The sequence below is a fragment of the Epinephelus fuscoguttatus genome, linkage group LG9, assembly GCF_011397635.1.
Source record: "Epinephelus fuscoguttatus linkage group LG9, E.fuscoguttatus.final_Chr_v1".
Lineage (NCBI taxonomy): Eukaryota > Metazoa > Chordata > Actinopteri > Perciformes > Serranidae > Epinephelus > Epinephelus fuscoguttatus.
In genome coordinates, this window is record NC_064760.1 from 8,415,399 (window position 1) to 8,434,118 (window position 18,720).

General features: G+C 40.0%; 1 protein-coding gene across 3 annotated transcripts; it reads left to right on the plus strand.

The window, feature by feature from the left end:
- Nucleotides 1-2,303: 2,303 nt before the first annotated feature.
- pcgf1 (polycomb group ring finger 1) lies at nucleotides 2,304-12,786 on the plus strand. Of its 3 annotated transcripts, none has more exons than XM_049585447.1 (9): nucleotides 2,304-2,417; nucleotides 4,364-4,469; nucleotides 4,593-4,745; nucleotides 4,977-5,048; nucleotides 5,676-5,781; nucleotides 5,937-5,979; nucleotides 8,970-9,053; nucleotides 11,825-11,905; nucleotides 12,226-12,786. In XM_049585447.1, exons 1-9 carry the CDS (start codon nucleotides 2,331-2,333, stop codon nucleotides 12,274-12,276), a joined length of 783 nt encoding a protein of 260 aa, XP_049441404.1. In that variant the 5' UTR covers nucleotides 2,304-2,330; the 3' UTR covers nucleotides 12,277-12,786. The 3 variants fall into 3 exon arrangements, with proteins under 3 accessions (XP_049441404.1, XP_049441402.1, XP_049441403.1); XM_049585445.1 differs by having other exon boundaries at nucleotides 8,967-9,053; nucleotides 12,226-12,777; XM_049585446.1 differs by having other exon boundaries at nucleotides 2,306-2,417; nucleotides 4,367-4,469; nucleotides 8,967-9,053; nucleotides 12,226-12,781.
- The last annotated feature ends 5,934 nt before the right edge of the window (nucleotides 12,787-18,720 follow it).

The window sequence follows — 18,720 nt, forward strand, 5'->3', positions numbered from 1 at the left end:
TGAATTCAGAAGTTTAACAGTATCTTCTTTTCAGCAACATTAAACCCCCGAGTGCATGAATGACTGAATGTCATTGCTTTACTTGATGCTACATAAATTTCAGCAGATCCCAAAGGCTGTTAACAACTGATTGAAGTGTGTTCCTGCAGTGCCCTCTATTGTCAAGAGAAGAGACCAACAAGCAGGTGAATACAGACCGAAAGCTGCTCTGTTTCTCTCTGGAAATGAATACTTGTGTAGGGTTGGTCCAAATAAAGACATAAAAGTGCACTTGATGAATAAAACTACATTTAGGAAGGTTTTACCTCTTGAAGCTTGAATTAATTTTTAATTAAGGTGAAAGTTGTGAGGCAGCTTTAACTTTTTGGTCCATTTTATGGGACTGTTTCTCTTAAAAATCATAAACCATTGAGATACTTCATAAATAAACCCTTATAAGAGAAGGTAAGCATCTTTGGGGGATGAAAAAAACCTTAATTGATGAATGAATTAATGAATTAATGTATATAAGAGGGTTTTAATTGTTTCTCTTCACATACAGTTAAACCTAAGCTTGCATCTTAATTGCATAAATTCAGGTCCTTCAGGGTACAAAGTGAGGTGCAGTTACCTGTAATGTTATTTTGTATATTTCAAGGGGAATTAGTTTGTTTAGTTGTCATTCTACAAAACATGGTTGCACAATGAAATGTGAGAAAAATCAAAACAAACAAAAGGTTTTACTTACTTTAATTCATTTACATTAAAGTTAGAGTTGCAAGGTTGTATCAGTTTTAACTGAAAGTGTGAAGATGATCCATTAGAAGGCCTTAATAAGGCTGCTTTACTGTATGATGCAATTTGCAGGTGAGAGTCACATGATTAGCAGCCATTAACAGCCTTCAGACTAACACACTACAGGTAATTTAAAGCCATTACAAGAGAGAAATGCCCATTGAGTGTCTGTCTTGCTGAGCTAGCTAGCTTGATTACCTGGGCTCACGTGGACTTAGGTCTACATGCTCTGTGTTCCCTCATCATTGGTCGATGTTGGAAATTTGGAAATTCTCAAGCCATAATCAGAAATTTACAGGTTTAAATCGATACAAAACCTCGATGAATGGCTTTTTTAGTAGCTATGGTTGCAATTTTTAGTTTTTGTTGTTTGAAGCAGACAAATGAAATTGCATACACATTCATCACATACACTTGTGTGACATACCTCAGAATTTGAACCCAAGTCTCAGTGTTGCCACTTGGTGTCCTTAACTGCTGGACGATCTCCAGCGCCAATTAATGCAAAGAACTAGAGAGAGAAGGAAGATCATAGTGGAGCTGCAGAAAAGTCACTGTCATTGATCTGCAGAAAAACAAAGATTTTACTGACTGAAGCCTGTTCACATTGACAAAGTCTAATTTTTGTTTGTGTAAGACTCAGTTCATTTCATAGAGTCCTGAAAGCTCAGCCGGTAAAGATGGAACTGAGCTGTCTGAAAGTTATGGGTTTAAGTCCTTCCAGGATTCTTCTCTGTTGACCATTTCATAAAGGTGTCTCTTATTATGAAAAGCCTGTCTTGAATTAGTCTACAAATAAGTCTGTTTCATGAAGGCACTCAGATCTCACCAGAGCCTAAATTCATCAGAACATCTCAGAGGAGGAAATCAGTCAGAATGAGACAAAAGCTCTCACAGATGTTTTCGGAAGGCTTCAACACAATAAACGTATTTAAAGGTGTTTTGGACAAAAGGAGAATCATAATAGTTTATTTATCAAAAAACACAACTTTTGGGTGGAGCCCAGCATTTGATTAAAGAATTAGTCTAGAGTCCCTTTGAGTGATTACCCCCCCTTGAAAAATATAACACAATGCTCCATTAAAATACCTTTAATAATAAAGGCCGGATTGTCTCAAACTAAAAGTCAGAAAAATTACTTTTTTTTTTTTTTTAAAAAGTAAGTCCTTCAACAGAGGACATAACCAATTGCTAATGGCCTTTTGCATTCCATAGTATTGATATTGTAAAAAGTCATTTTATAGTAGAGATTGAGGAGTACCTGCCACAGTTATGCATTCTCTTTGTGTACATTCCTTTTTTATGAGTCCACCAACAATATTAGTTTCTCTACTTAACGTAGAAAATGCTGTTTTAAAAAGAAATAAAATAAAGTCGAGGAAATTAAAAAATGTTTTCTTATTCTTTTTTGCTCTATAACACAGATTCTTATTCGTCTTTATATTTAAATTATTTATTTATTTTTCATTTTTTTCTTCTTCTTATTTTACCCGCCTCCTTCAGCTTGCAGAAAATACCACTTCCGGTTTACCCGGAAGAAAGCATAATTTCCAAAGATGGCGGAGCAAGGTCCGATGGCCATAGCGATGCGGCTACGAAATCAGCTACAGTCCGTCTACAAACTGGACCCGCTGAGGAACGAGGTGAGTGGGCATGTTGTTGGAGCTCCTGCTCGCTGGGGCAGAAACATACGGGGAGTCAAACTTTACCGGAGCCGAGTTACACACGCGCATTAGCGGGAGATCGTTGTCGTCTCCGCGGCGTGATGGAGAGAGAGAGAGGGAGAGCCAAGCTGGAGCGCTGTGAAGGAAAGCGTGTGTGAGCATGCGTGGATGGTGGGAGTCCACCCGTGTTGTTCTGCCACAACAGTGGAGCAACGTGCCGAAATAATATCAAGTAACTGTTATTCTACTCATTTTACGTCACATATTCAGCTGTGTTCGTCAGCTCCACTTAACTTGTAGTTCAGACGCTGTGTGAGTGAACCGGGACGGTAACGGCCGCTGCTTCTTCTGGCTCCGCGTATTGAACAGTGAAGTAACGGCGGTTTGTTTCGACCTGCCGTTGGATTGTGTCTACCGGGAACACCACACGTTGTTAAACGAGTTATACGTGTTTGTTAAGCGTCACTGGATTTGCTGTTAGTGTGGTACGTTAGTCCCATCAGCCCGAGCACCAAATTAAAACCCACTTTTTTGTTGGTTCCGCTCAAATGTAGCTTTGTTTCAGTATGATAAATCACTGTTGATAGGAACATGTCTCATTTCTTAACGTTTACTTCCTTCCTTACACACGGAGGTCAAAGGTCAGGGTCAGCTAGCTTATCCAGATGCACACTGGAGAAGTTTTCCTTTCTCCTTTCTCCAAGAAAGCCCTTTCTGAGAGAAATCTATTCAGTTTAACTCAAACCAAGACTTTTCCCCAAACCTTAACCAAGACATCTGAAGAAAGATTTCTCCCAACTGCTGCACAGGATCAGAGTTTGTCAGATACAGGACTGCAACATAAAGTCAGGTCATTTACCCTGCTATATGCAGATTCTGATGGAGATCAGTAATGTTGTGTATTTGGGGGAGTGATGATTGCAAGCAAAAATGTCCTACAGAATCTTCTGTGCAGTTTGCTCATCAAAGCCATCACAACATGACGTTAAATTCAAACTCACAGTGCATAATCAGTCATAAGTCTTTACACCATAACATATAGCCTAGGTGTTGTATATCCAGTCTGCTTTAAAGGTCCAGTGTGTAAGATTTAGGGGGATATATTGGCAAATATAATACACTAAGTATGTTTCGTCTAGTGTAAAATCACCATAGAAAAACTGAATTGCAGTGTTTTCACTCCCAAAGAATGAGCTATTAATGTTTACAAAGGGAGTGGGTCTGTGTCTTTACTGGTTTTAATCGCCTGGTCTGTTTGTTTTGGAGAGGAAGAGACCTCTTTGGATAATTCAGCTCCCAGTAAAAACGTCCTGAACATGTGGATCAGAAACAAAAAAAGCACTCACAAAGTTATCACAAAAAATAAGTGAGCACACATTTGCAGGTGCTGGGCAAGCACACCATCTGTGACATGCATAGGAGAAACACTGAATCTACTTTATTCAGTGTTTTTTACTAGTTTTCATTACCTGGTCCATTTATTTCGGAGAGGAGGAGACCTAACCCTAATCTGACTCCTGGTAAAAACCTGCCAAACAATAAAAACTGCGGGAATTCTAACCAGGAGAAGTTCCAGCTGGTTGCAGTCTGCAATCCTCACTGTTAGATGCCACTAAATGCCCCTAAATCTCCCACAGTGGACCTTCAAAAGTGTCCTCAAAGTTTTAGCAGCAAATAGTATGCAGATATTTGTAGAGTCACTGTTTATGATTCAATTTCTGTTAAGCTATCTTGATCATTTAGAGCAAAAATGAAAGATGCTGTATGGTGTATAGTATCGATTGCTTTCAGGTGACATGTCTTTGGCTTTAAACCCTGGCAGTGCAGAGGAGCTGTATTTATTAAACGTTGTTTGTGGTATAAATCAATGTTTTAACCAAACTTTTGAACTTTTTAAAGATGTAAAAGACCTTTTTCTGTGTCAGGAGGAGGTCAAGTTGAAGATCAAGGACCTGAATGAACACATCGTCTGCTACCTGTGTGCGGGATACTTCATCGATGCCACAACTATTACAGAGTGTTTGCACACCTGTGAGTTTAAACAGAGATGGACAAAACACTAATTTGTTCACAACATTAACTTATTTAGATGTTTAGCTGGATGAACGAATCAACGTGAGAATTAAATATCTCTCTTTCCTCTCTGCTCTCCAGTCTGTAAAAGTTGTATTGTGAAATACCTGCAAACGAGCAAGTATTGTCCCATGTGCAACATCAAAATCCATGAAACGCAGCCTCTACTCAACCTCAAACTGGATCGAGTGATGCAAGACATCGTCTACAAACTGGTGCCTGGACTACAAGAAAGTACGTAAAACACTGCTCTCTGCATCTGTGCTACAAACTGTTGAATAAGTTCCTATGAGAATTTGATGTTTGTGAAGTCGAAAGAGAAAATGTTTTACTAAAATGAAATGTTGCTTTACAGCTAGTTGACTATAGACAGTATTTAATATTGTAAATACCACCTGTTTTTAGCGTATTTGAAAATCAGTATTGTCGCAACGTCTGCCATGTTTGTCTAATGTCCACACTCAGGTGAAGACAAAAGAATAAAGGAATTTTATCAGTCGCGTGGGTTAGAGAGAGTCATCCAACCAGCTGGAGATGGTAAGTCTTCAATTTTTTAATGTCTCAGTCTGCGTTGAGTTTGTTTGTGATTAAATCAAATTGGAGACCAGATTGGGATCACATGATGGTTATGATGTGTCATGCCAGAACATTAAAGCTAGGTCTGCCATTTGTGATTTTATCCTACTTGTGTGGGTACTCTTTCCCACTGCCTTGGCTTCCTCTGGTGTTGGATAATGCTCCTCTTACCACTCTGATATGTTTCCATATTACTTTGCAACTTCCAATCTGTTTTCCGCCACCAAAACTGCCTTATACTTAGGTGTTTTTATTTCCGGTAACCAAGCAACCAACCCCCAGGCATCTGCTTCCTGTTTACATCTGCTCGTGCATGCCTCTTGTGTGTGATCAGTCATGTGATAATTTTCAGGCGTGTTAGTATGGATTGAGATCATTTCAAAAAACAAAACTTGAGATTGTTTTCCCTTTTAAAATGGTGTTTTAAAATGAAAACGTAAGTGTGGATGTGGCCTCAAACTGTCTCTGTGTCTGGCTGCAGTTTGCGTTACTGTTGGACAGACTACATTGCAACAACCTGCCAGTCAGACTTAGTGAATGTGTTCTTTGATTTGTAAAATTAAAATCATTTCCCCCCCTACTAACTAGACGCTGTACCCGACGCTACAGGTTTACCGTACACAAGCTTCGACCATTCAAAAGCCCACTTCTACAGATATGATGAGCAGGTTTCGCTGTGCTTAGAAAGGCTAAGGTGAGTCTGTTATCTCTGGTGGATGCATCTAACAGTGTTCTGCATTTATTATGTCATACGATCCCTAAGAAATAAGACTGATAGACTAGATAAAATATGCTGCTATGTGTGTCAGACTTTCAAGTTAAACCTGATTCTCTGTTTTGTCTTTAAAGTTCATCGCTTGCTGGAAAAGATAAGACGAAACTTACTCTCCAGGTAAGTCATACCAATAAACTGTCCTAGTGATATTTAGCATTGTCTGTCAGTAAAGTCTGTGTACTTAGTGAGTTTGTTAAGCCGGTTATGGATGCTTTGAAAGCAACTCGGCTCACAGGTTTGCACAGCCGTGCAAAACATGTCTCCAGGGACACATTTTTGAAGCCTGAACAAGTAATTTTCTACCCTTAACTGCTAAGCAAATACATGGCACAATGACATCTGCAGCAACAGCAGAATTCAGCACTCAGAGCTGGTTACTCTGGCTGCCTCACACTCGCAGAGAGATGGGGATAAGTGGGACAAGTACACACCAGCGAGGCATATAATCATCTTAATCTCTCGGCCAAACCACTAATTTCTCAGTAATTGAGGATTTTATAATTGTTTGAGAAAGTGTTTTTAACTAACAACTTGAGGCGAGATAGCCAAGATGTTGACTCTGTGTTTGTGGTGATTAGTGCTGACTTGTAGGACATTTTTCCAGCCATCACACAACAGGGTATTTCTGTCAAACAAATGTTTTTATTATCTTTGTTTCAAATTGACTAGTGCACCGGATGATTGCAATTTCCTGTGAGTGTCTTTTTCTTCTTGGCAAACTCACTAAAAGAAGAAAGACTAAGAAGAGCTAATAGTGACGGTGATCCCAGCATTTTCATTAGCAATGGCCGAAGTTTAACAAGTTGCCGTTCTTACAAATTTACATCTTGGCAGTTTTAATGCTGGCATCTGAAACACAGCTTGTTAAGCAATTTCAAGCCCACTAAACTGAAAATAGTGCCTACCTTGTCAGTTTTTGCTGGGCTTTTCCCTCTGTGGCTGAATCCTCCTGACAGGCCCATTTGTCGAGGGACGTGTGTGTGTGTGTGTGTGTGTGTGTGTGTGTGTTTGTGTGTGTAACACAATGCCTAAATTGTACTGAATCAAGCCTTAAACAAAGGTCCTTGTGGGAGATTTTTAACTAAAACACACAGATGTCCACAGTGTTTCTTATCCACACTGCAAAGCCAATATTGTTGTACATGCTGCAGGGACTTCAGCCAGCCAGCAGAGGGCACCCTTGGTTAACACATGCATGTGTGGTACCCCAAATCAGGGCTCAAATCAAGATTTCAGTTTGTTTGTTTTACATATTTAACTATGGAAGATTTTAAGGATTCTTGACTTGTGAGGCCATCAGTCACTCTATGTTTCCATAGGAAGTGAGATGTTTTATTTCACATGGTCCAGATGTCAGTTTATATTCAAAGAGACCAGGATCTCGTCATTTCGGGTTTTTAATCTGGTTTTACAGTATGAGAAGATTATTACAAAGTCCCACAGGATGTAAATTAGGTGTTTAAGGCCCTGTCTAAACATATACAGATATTTACATATTATTTTTTCCCTAATGTTTTGGCCTTGTCCACACACAAGTTTAAGGTTTCTTAAATGGAGAGTTTTTAAATTGCTTTATAAGGTTGCAGATGTTTTAATACTCCAGTTTGTATCCGTGTTAATATGTAAAAGAGAGTGTTTAGAAATCTCCTCAATTCACGTATCTCCAGTGTTGCTCTGTGTCATGAGCATGCAACAGAAATAACAATATTGCCACCTAACTCACGGGTTTGTTTGCGTGATATGTCTGAGGTCTTAAGTCCATCAGAAACAGCAGTTTTGGATCAGACCCAGTCAAACTAGAAGGTGGTGGGACAATTTGGAGAGTGGGATTGTTGTCAGTGAGGAGTGGAAGGAAAACATAAGCATATCCAGGGCATCACTCATATGTTAAAATAAGTTCCTACATCCTTTTATCGAAAGGGAAACAACAGTGATGAGCTTTTCAGTAGGTGTTTAGGAAACACAGTGAGGCTGTGCACTTTCATGCCTTTGTGACATGGGAAGAATGTTGGAGGCCGCTAGCGCCAAAGAGCATGAGAAGTCGTTCTGCATTCTAGTGTGACAGATAAATTTTTGTAAAAAAAAAAAAAAGGTTGTGTGTTCATATCTTTTTTGAAAAATGTCTGTATACACGTAGACAGGGCTTTCGTGAAGTGATCTGGTGACCGCCACAAGCGTCATCATCATTATTCATCCTTGTCCTCTTTGACCACTATGAGAAATCAAAATGTTGTTTATTGTTGTGTCTAATGTTTCCTTTTGGAATGGAAACACGAGGCTTCATTGGTTCCATTCCTGACTCTCGATATATGAACTAGTGTTTCACTCCACCCTCTGTGTGAACTTATAAAACAGGTTAGCTGGTAACATTTGGACTTAAATTTGACTCTTAACCTTTGTTTCATGCTTTTCTCTGTCCCCTGCACATCCAGTCATAATCCATGTTTTTTTTTAATGAGGTGGAAAGTTAAAGAAAAAACATTTTGCACTGCATTCAGGTGGAAAAAGGAAGTTAAGCTTCACGAGTTAAGAGTGTATAATAAGTCAGTTGGGACCAGGAGTGTGCCACACCCTGTCGATACGCTGCTACCTTCTTATTATTATTATTATTTTCTTTTGTGCTGGAAATGTGTTTGTCACAGAACAGTGTATAAGTTTGTGACTGTAAACTTTCAATACACATTATAAAAACTAATATTTCAATGCTGAAATTAAACACAGACTGTACTTCTTGTGTTGCAAGCAAACCTAAAGAGAGATTTTTTATATATCTGACCAACAAAACAGAGAAAATGTCAGTCTGCTCTGAACAATAAGTTACTTCTGCAACAGGTGGCTCCACAAGCAGCAAATCCAAACGCACAATGACTGATATGATTCCACAGTACACTTACATGTTAAATACTGAAGGAAATCAGGCATCTTAACTTGCTTTCTGAAAATAAAACTTACTCCATGTTGGTCACAAACGTTGGCGTATGAAACACAAATGTACAGCTGGTCATGATTTATGAGACTAACCTTCTTGATTTCAGCCTGTCACTGACTGATCATATTGCTCATCTGGAGTTTTACAGCCTGTTTGTTTGACCTTGTCTCTGCAGCAGAAGTTTGTTCGTTGTTCTGTGCGAGCGGAGGTGAGACACCTACGGAAAGTGCTTTGTCATCGACTAAACGTGGAAAAACATCAGGTCAGTCAATAATCGTCATTGATTCAATAGGAGAATACATTATGGGACACATGATGTTACATTAAAGATTTTTCAATGTGCATTTGGCTTATTAAGTTCATGAGGACATGTGTGGAATGGCTATTGAGCTGCATTATCCACTGCCTTCAAAACACACAGTATGTCTTCTATTTAATGGAAGAACATTTACAATAATTCTACATTTGCCAATGTGCAGGTAAACATACTCTTTTTACTTTTATGCACTGACTCTCACTAAATCATTGGTGGCTTCGTAACTGTATTTTTGGAGACAATTTTGCAACACCAGACAAAGAGTAATTCATGACTTTCAAGGCTCCTTTGACATTTATTCAACATTTATTGCGGGCCTTGTTGGCCAAGATTTTACAAGCAAGATTCATGTGTGGAATGAGGTGTCGTCCCTGACCTCCCACTGTTCATACAAAGTAAGTTGGTCTCAAACAGTGACTACGTAAAATAAGTTTTGGTTGCTTATCAGATGTTTATTCACATTCTCTTAACTGAATGTCCCTTTGTAACTCATAAATTGGTACACACTGTCATATCAGTGCCAAGATACAGTTTAATAACTATTGTTAAAGGTTGCGAAGGAATATGGAAAATATACATGCAAATTTTCCTCATGACAACTACGCACATTGAGTCCAGTGCAAATTATCCATGGTGCCATGTTCAATATTCATCAAGAAAGTCCTCCTAAGTAGTGTTCATGTCCACTCCACACAACAAAAACCTATCAAGAGAGAGAATATCTAAAGGCCCGTTTCCACTGAAGAAGTTCCTGGTACTATTTGCGGGGTAGGAACTACAACAGGAACGTCCTCTCGCTCGGTGCTCTCAACCGCCGTGTCTCCACTGAGAGAGCGGAGTAGGAGGAAGGTTCCTGTAAAGTTACCGCAACCATTTTGACCGGGGCGACGTAGGGGCGTAGGGACGCCGTTAGCGGTGTCTGTAATAACTCCGGTCATGGTCCATGGGAAAAAAAAAATTTTTTTCCAGCGGATGTCTTAGTTACAACATGATTGAGCTAACTGGAGTACTTTCATGTCGTATCCGACAACGGGAGGTTTTTAACAGATGACGTCCTGATGTTAGCTTTGCTGCTGCTGTTAGCTGTCCCTGTCAGCTGATGCTTTCTAGACATCGTGATTTCCCAAAACTGAATAAATACCACACATAGCAACACAAAACTGCTTTGCTAGCTCAATCATAGTGTAACTAAGATATCCGCTGGAAAAAATATGTTTTTCACGGACCGTTTATTGAGTTATTACAGACACTGCTAACAGCTAACAGCTAGCTAAACTACGATAACCATGTTATTAATTACAAAAAGTCACATCCCACCTTGAGTATATTCAATCAGCACCAAGTAATCCCCAAGTCCCAGCCAGGAGTCTTTCGGGGCCATTCTGAGTACCTACTCCGAGGCAGGGACTTGTTTAGCCCCTGTAAAAGTTCCAGAACTCTGTCCTTAAGTGGTGGTTCCTGCGGTGGAGACACGCACCAACGGCCCCGGCCCCATAAAATTACCCCGAAGTTCCTGACTGGTCCAGCCACAGGGTCCAGATTTCTCCTTAGGCCATGTCATCAAGCTAGTTTGCTGTCTCTGTCAAGTAGCTGTCTGTTATTCACTCACGCTACAGCAGGAAACGGCACTTCAAATTAAAAGCTCTGTGCCGGAAATTCCCTGTACTTCAAAATAAAGTTTTTACAAACTTGACACATTTGTAAGTCACTTGTGCCACTTTTGCATGGCGACCCACCAGGTGGGAGACACTGATCTACGGGGCTTAAGTTGACTCTACAATTCATAAACTAATCTGACCCCAAATTTGATGCTAATGCTAGCTGTTGTTGCTAGCATTAGCATCAACGTTAGCAAGTGCATATCAGCTACACTACCTTCTTTATCATATCCCAGCTGAGACAGACACCAAATTGATGAGACATTTCCCCCCATTTTGGCAACAAGCTAGCTATGACCTGGAGGTATGACATCACAAGGAACAAACGATTTCATTGGTCACACATATATTTCCACAGGTTGATCAAGTTTTTATAAAGTTTGGTGCAAATTTTACAGACAAAAATCCATGTGTGGTGGGAAACGGCTTTTAATGCACTACTTTTGCTCATTGCTATATAGCTAAATGACTTACTGGCAAAATTTGCCGAACCACAGATTAGACTGGCAACGTACAAACTCGAAAAATGTATGACAGTTTTAAGAAGACTTACCTTTTGGTAATTGGCCAAGTGCTAATCAGTCTGAGTCAGTATTGTGTGTTACATTGCTTGCATAAAACTGGCTAAAATTACGTTAGAGCTCAGCATACCTGTATATTTGTTGAGATTTAATTCCTCTTGTTTGAAAGTGTGGTTCATTAAACAAAGTCAATACAGTAAAACAGCAGTGCAGAAACTTGACACTGAAAGTCTGTCTCCGTCTTTTTATCAGCTGTGTTTCTCTGGTCACTCAGCTCTGTAGGAATGAATAGATTTCCTGTGACTCACTGTCGATGTGGAGTCTTCATCAATAACGCACGTGTCTTCATAGTTTTAATTTAGCCACAGTTAACAGATATATTTGTCTCACATTTAACTCGTGTGTTTTCAGTGGGGAGAAACTATCTCTGCCTCCTCGTCCCATCTTTTACCAGCCACAAACAGGTTCTCCTATAAAAATAATCGCATATGTTCCTTCCACATCCCCCTTCACATCTGTTTGTGTGGTCTCCCTATAGGTCCAGATGTTGTTCAATAACGAGTCTCTGCCCGATCACATGACCATGAAACGGTTATGGCTCTCACACTGGTTTGGCAAGGTACAGTACAGCCACTGTTAACTGGTGCCAACAATGCATTCCTTCACACTTGGACAACATTTCTTTGTACTGTAGTTCAGTGAAGATGTATAATGGTGAATAGAAGTCTTCAAATGTAACTTGGAAGAAAACTAAATCATTGCGTTTCACTGTCAAATTCAATTTTACAGTGTTACAAAATGTGTTGAACATTTTTGATGCAGTGTGACCACATGTAGCACAGCACTGGAGTTGACACATTGTGAAAAATACAAAAGAAATAACTCATCTGTTTAGACAATGGTAATTAATTTCTAATATTTAAACTCCTCTCTCCCCAGGCCCAACCGTTAGTCCTTCACTACACCATCAAGGACAAAAGGACCAGATAGGACATGTTTTCACCCTGAGGACAGCTGTACATATTTTGTACCATACATATTCTATTTTAATAGTGTTTGTGTACATATACTTATTTTCCTTGTTTTGTATTTTTGAAAATAAATTTTAAATGGGAAAAATAATAGTTTGTATGACTTGCGTGCAGTGGAGTATATTTTTGGAGTTTGCTGTTTGCTTCCTTTTGGACGGGTTAAAATATGTTTATTTACTTTTGAATTTTAAGACATTATAGTTTCTTATACTTCTGATGTGCTACATAAGTTTTGCAGAGAATTAATAAATTATTGGTTTTTGTAATCTTTTTATCTACCATTATGTCACGACGTGTGATTAATGGTGCAGCGATTTGCAGTTATGAGCAACAGAAGTGGCTAATAAAATGTACACACATAATTGTATGTTGAAATATGTTTGAGGTATGAACCACCAGCATGTTGCAAGCAAAAAAGAGATGATTAAATTATTTATATTGTTTGGAACATGATGTCATGGTCGTGCACACACCTTTTGAGGTGTTAAAATCAAGCGAACACATTTCCACTTTCTCATGGACTTAAAGTCTTAGCAGATGTAGTTACAGTTGTTATCACACATCATCAAAGACAGTACAAACAAATCTTGCCTATCTAATGGCAATCTCCAGTAGACGCACTTCTGGTAATAGTTAAAATCCTGAGTTTGTGCGAAGAGGTATTTTCGTGTCTGGACGCTGCATTTTTCCCTCATTCTTCTTTACAAATCTGCCTAAGCTCTGTCGAGTTTCATTGGGACTGTGAGTGAACAGTAATTTTAAAGCCCTGCCACAAATTCTGGACTCTGACTTGGCCAGTCGTTGTTATTTTGAAGCCATTCCTGTCTAGCTTTGGCTTTCTGTTTGAGGTGATTGTCTTACGGAAAAATAAATCTCCCACGTTGCAGTGCTTTTGAAGAGTGCAGCGAGTTTTCCTGTGGGAATTTTCTGTTTTTCTGCACTGATTTTTGGTTTGTACATTCCCAGGCCTTCTGGAGCGGAGAAGTACCACCACCAGGCTTTTTGCTGTATACTCATTTCTGGTGATGGTGCTGTGTTGATGTCACCAAACGTAGAGAGCAAAAAGGTGGTCAAAAAGGTCACTTTTCTACCGGCCCATAGAATCTTCCTCCACTTTCTTTCAGTCTCCTACCTGCCCTTTGGCAAACACAAACCATATCATGAGTCACAGCCATAAAGTGCAACTGGTGAATCTTAGCAGCAGCAGTTTTATGTGTCTCTTATCTTGACCGTGTAACTCGCAGCTCCCTCCGTGTCCGGATCTCTCGGTGGCCTCCCTCACCACCAGCGCTCCTCTCTCACAGACTCAGCCTGCACCAGGCAGATTTACAGCTGTACCATGTTCTTTCCATATTGACTGCACTATAAACTGAGCAACATTCAGTGCCTTGGGTATTGTCTTGTATCCTCCCCTGAACGGTAGTGTTCAGTAAACATGTCACAGATTTGTTTGTAGTGTTCAGTTAGATGCAGGTGCATTTAAGGTTAATTTTCATACTTGGTGATCTTTGTGCAACTTGTAAAAATGGAACAAATAATGATACATGTCAGTGTTAGTATTAAAGGGTCTTTTTTTTTTGTTCCAACGCTGCCAAAAATCCCATAGCCTGTAGCACTTTTATATCTCTTGATCTTTCTTGACCTACCCATAAACCACGTCTGTGGACAGTTGGCCTGCTTATAGTATTTTGTTAGATTAATTGAAGCCTTAAGGTTTTGGGGCAACCTAAAACCACAGAATGCATTATTACACAGATTTTTTTTCTGAGTTTAAAGGGAACTTGAGTGACTGATCATTGTGTTTCCATATATAGCGTAAAATCTGACATTTTGATTGTAGTTAAAAAAAATCTAGGAGACCGATCGCCTTGAAAGAGGTATGAAAATAACGTAGTAGTTTACTTACTTTTCTCAAGGTAATTGGTTTCCTAGAGTCTCAAAGACCAACTTGTCAGATTAACAGTGAAGCTGAGGGATCTCTGAGGGAAGAGACAGATTAAAAACAATTGCCATGTTTTTCTGACTTTGCATTCTTAGTATGAGCCAAGCTTAAAAAATGCTGGAATCTACATTTCCAACTCAATAGCATCTTTTCTTAGACCGTGCATGCCTCGTAAATGGACACACTTTTCAAACTCCACTCCTCCCACCACAGCCACAGACAACATTAAAACAGCTGTCACCGGTGCTGTAGTAGGGGAGAATGGGGTAGGTCGTTACATTAATTAGACCTCGCTCCCTAGAGGGCGCTGTTAAAAAAGAGTTGGTGCTGAAACTGAAATTTGAGCTACAGTTTAGATCATGTTTTTCTCAGCCAGGCTACAAAGCTCTTTTTAAAGCCACAGTTTACACATCCATGTGTGTCCACTCTGTGTGGTGTAAATCTCGTCATCCACCCATTAACACTTTGACCCCTATGCAGATGTTTGCGTGCCGCCCATTTTTTGGTGACTACGCGGACACTAGGCGTAGCAACCTCTTGCTTCACACTCCAGTCAAGTACGAAACACTTCTTTCATGCCAGCTGCACTTGCCTTTCCACAGCGAAGTTAGTTTTTAGTTGGACATTTCACAGACCCAGAAGCATCGTTTAGTTTTACTTTCACCTGATGTCGGCAGTAGGAGGATCGTAAGCTCACCTCCCAGCTCTACTGTTTACCAAACTGTACTATGAATAGAACCACATGCGTGTCTGCAACATGGTCTCGCTCTGCAGTTGTCGAAATCCAGCGCTTGGGCAGTGACTTACTGCATCAGACACTGACGAAAAAAACGTCCTTTAATGTGGCACGATACGCAGCCAGTCGCCTTTACAGTTTAACGGCGATTGGTGGTGTCTGGGGGAAACGTGGTGGGACAAGAAGAAAATAAGGCGGCGAAAGTCCGAGTAGGGTGAGAGGGAAGGGTGGTGGATGGGTCCAACAAACACCAACTTTCACCTGGGGAGAGCGGTGTTCGCGTCCCGTGAGATCATAAAGCCAGACCGTTCTTTTTGTACTGACGTAGTGGATTTATTTTGAAAGAGACTGTATGTAAACGTTAAATTTCCTGTGAAAATACAAGTGTATTTTGAAAACAGACAATTCATGTAACAAGCAGAACTTGACACGGCGTCCCAGAACGTCAACAACCAACGCACCCAGGGTACCTTGCACGTCGTATCTGGACGTGGAAAGTCCATGACCAAACATCGATATGTGACGAGATCGGAGTGAGAATGAGTTGGTGTCTGCTAACTGCAGCTCTCTGTGGACGTTTAGAGTGGAAAGTAGGTAAGAACCTTTATTCTTCTAGCAAAACATCGCAGTCAGGTATGTTTGTTACATTCTCTCTGGGGATGGTTGTCATGTGTTTTGTTTTTGTCTCGTTCTTTGTATTTTTATCTAAAGATGAAAAAAATAGGAGCAGTTTTTCCCAATAATCCTCTCCCAATACATGCGCTGGGTGGGTTTTGCATTTAAAGAAAAATTTTCATTACAATTTAACTTTTTAAATTCATTTTTTAGACTGATTCCACTTTTTAATTTTCCCAATTAAAATAACATCGGGACAACGAACCCTTTAGTGTTTGACAACTGACCCTACGATGGAGATGGGTGTCTCAAGTTTACAGTCCCTGTCTCTCCATTTCTACCTGACGCTTCAGGCTTCCATCACACTTTAAATTGGAATCTATTAAGGATACAGTTTTTGAGGGGTTCAAATGAAAGTAAAAAGTGTGTCGACCAACCCTGTTATCCCCTCCTTCTTACGATAGGTGGAGTGAGTGCTCTTTTAAGCAGCATACAAACTGTAAAAGCAGCTCAGCCATCTGGCGTTCCACCTCATCTTTGAAACCTTTATGTGACACACTAACTGTGGTGATTTTTACTGCATATTTTAGAAGCTTACAGAGAAAAGGGTTGGTGGATTTCTGCAGTCTGCTCTGTGATGACTTGACAAGGATTTCTATTTTTAACCCCATTGTTCAAGATTTCTTTAAAAACAAAAACCTTCGTCCATCCAGACCCACAACCTCTTCATGATTGCACAATTTCGCTGACCACCGTCTCCATCTCTCTTTGTAACCTTCACTCTATTTGCACTGATTACAAAGACACAATCCTCCCAGATGAGCACTAGGGGGCACACTTGCTGCTCTCCAGACAGTCAGGCAGGAGGGAAGCTTTGATGTGTGTGATCTTGTCCAGAGTGAAAGGAAAGACTGATAACCTGACACGGGCTGATAATATATACAAGCCTTGTATCTTATTCTGTCTCTAGTCTTTCTAAGTAGCCTGCGCTGCAGCAGCCAGAACATTTCAGCAACACTTTACTAAGTTGCACCAGTGGCATCTTGAATATCCCTATGAGACATTGCTCTTAAGTACAAAATAACCAAAAATAACGCAGTAAATGTGCTTAATGAATTGTTAACATTGGGATAACATTGTGTATTTTTGTTCCACTGTGCAAAGACAAATATCAGCACTTGGTGTTTATGTGTCGTAAAGGTCAAAGGCTAGAAATGGAGTTTAGATTTCATATAAAAGACGAGCATGTGTTCATCAAGGGCAGAACAGTTTTCCATTTAACTGCAGAGGTCAGTGACGTAGAGTGAGGCAGCTGTGGAGGAAAGACTTGTTGGATCTCCTCACAACTGAAGAAGAGACGCCACAAACAAAGGGTTTAAAGGACAGTTTTAGGGTTTTCTTATTTTCCTAAAACAGTTTCCGCTTTGTTTGGAGACATTTTAATATTTCCCCGATAACCTTCACAACAACCTGAAGTTAATTTGAACCTTTAGCTTTTCCAAATCAGGCCCCTGTGGCCGTGTTTTTAAATGACAAATAAAATGAATTCCTTGTAAACCTGCAGCAGCCAGCAGCATAACACACACACACACACAAAATCACACATGCCTGTTATTGGAAATCACCAGCCACCCTTATAAAGCCGGAGCAAGTCCCTTCAGGGCACTATATGCTTAAAAAAACAATAATCCCCTAAAGCTTTGACCTTTAGGGCAAAATACAGAATTCCAGGTTTCTGCTGGATGGCTCAGTTAGATCGCAGCTTGTCTTTTTGGCACCCCTGGGCTTTAATTTGTGTGATCATAATACACAGGAGAAATGTGCATCACCTCGGCTGATTTTGGAGAGCCCCTGATTGCTTGTGTGTGTAATTCACCTGAGATGCTATTGCCATTTAACGGTAGAATGTCAACCTAATGCAAGAATACAGCAGTGGTGGTAAAATGAATCTGGTTTTGTTGAGGTTGTTCAATGCAGAAAATGTGAATATTATATGTGTATGTGCATATATCGCCAAATCAGTCCTATGGTTATAATACATTAGCTAAGTGGCTAATATATCTGTTTTAAAATGTTGGAATAAAACAGTAAAATAAAGCCAGTATCTATAGGAGGAAACATAGGAATGCCACTGAGATAAAGGAATAAAATTGTCATTATTGGGCTTGGAGCAACTGACATTGTTTTAATATATTTATAAAGTCAGTAGGTCCCAAATGGAGACATGTTCTCCCCATGTATATTTCTATATTGGATCAGGCCTTCACCAGTTTGCCCACTGACTTTTATTTAAAGCTCCATCCTCTGTGTTGTTCCTCCTGCCAGTGCAGAGTGGCTCCATAATAAAAGGCCTACTTGACTTTTCAACCTCCACTATTCCAGCCGATTACTTCTATTGTGCGCCGCCAGCCCGCTCTGTTTCTGTGCCCACCCCAAAAAAAGGAAAAAGAAATCTGTCCTAACAAGCCCTATAGTTTCCTTTTAGCCTCAACGTCTGTCTTGATTTTTTTTTTTATTTCCAAGAGAGGCCCTGATTCAGTTTGTTTCCAGTGCGTTTTATGCATAATCCAGAATAAACTTGTAAAGTAACTTGTATCAGGAAATTTGTGGTTTGATCCCACAGAGCTTAAATATAAAATAAAAAATAATATCTGGTCTTTTTTTTCTCGAATATCCAAAACATCTTTAGCTACTGAGGATAATTCCCACATAATAAATACTGTGTAGTTTTAAAAATGGAAAATAAAATGAACCCAGACGGTAACAGGACACCGACCTGCGCGTAAAAGGAGCTATACGATCTATGTCTTATTGTTTTAGGATAAATAGCATTTTATCATCAAATAACCACACTACCTTTCTCCTCGCACACACACACACGCACACACTCTTACACACACCAAACTCCCGTCACAAAACTGTTGCAAATGGTCGGGCCAGCAGCAGCAGCACGCCGCATTTCCACCGCCTCCCATTGAGGTTTATTCATTAGGAGCCTCACACTAACCCATTTGCTATTCATGGGAGACTTTTTTTCCTCCTCTCTCTTTCCAAACAAACCCGAGTCAAGAGTGGCAGATGCGTGCCATTATTGCCCACGGCTCGCTGGA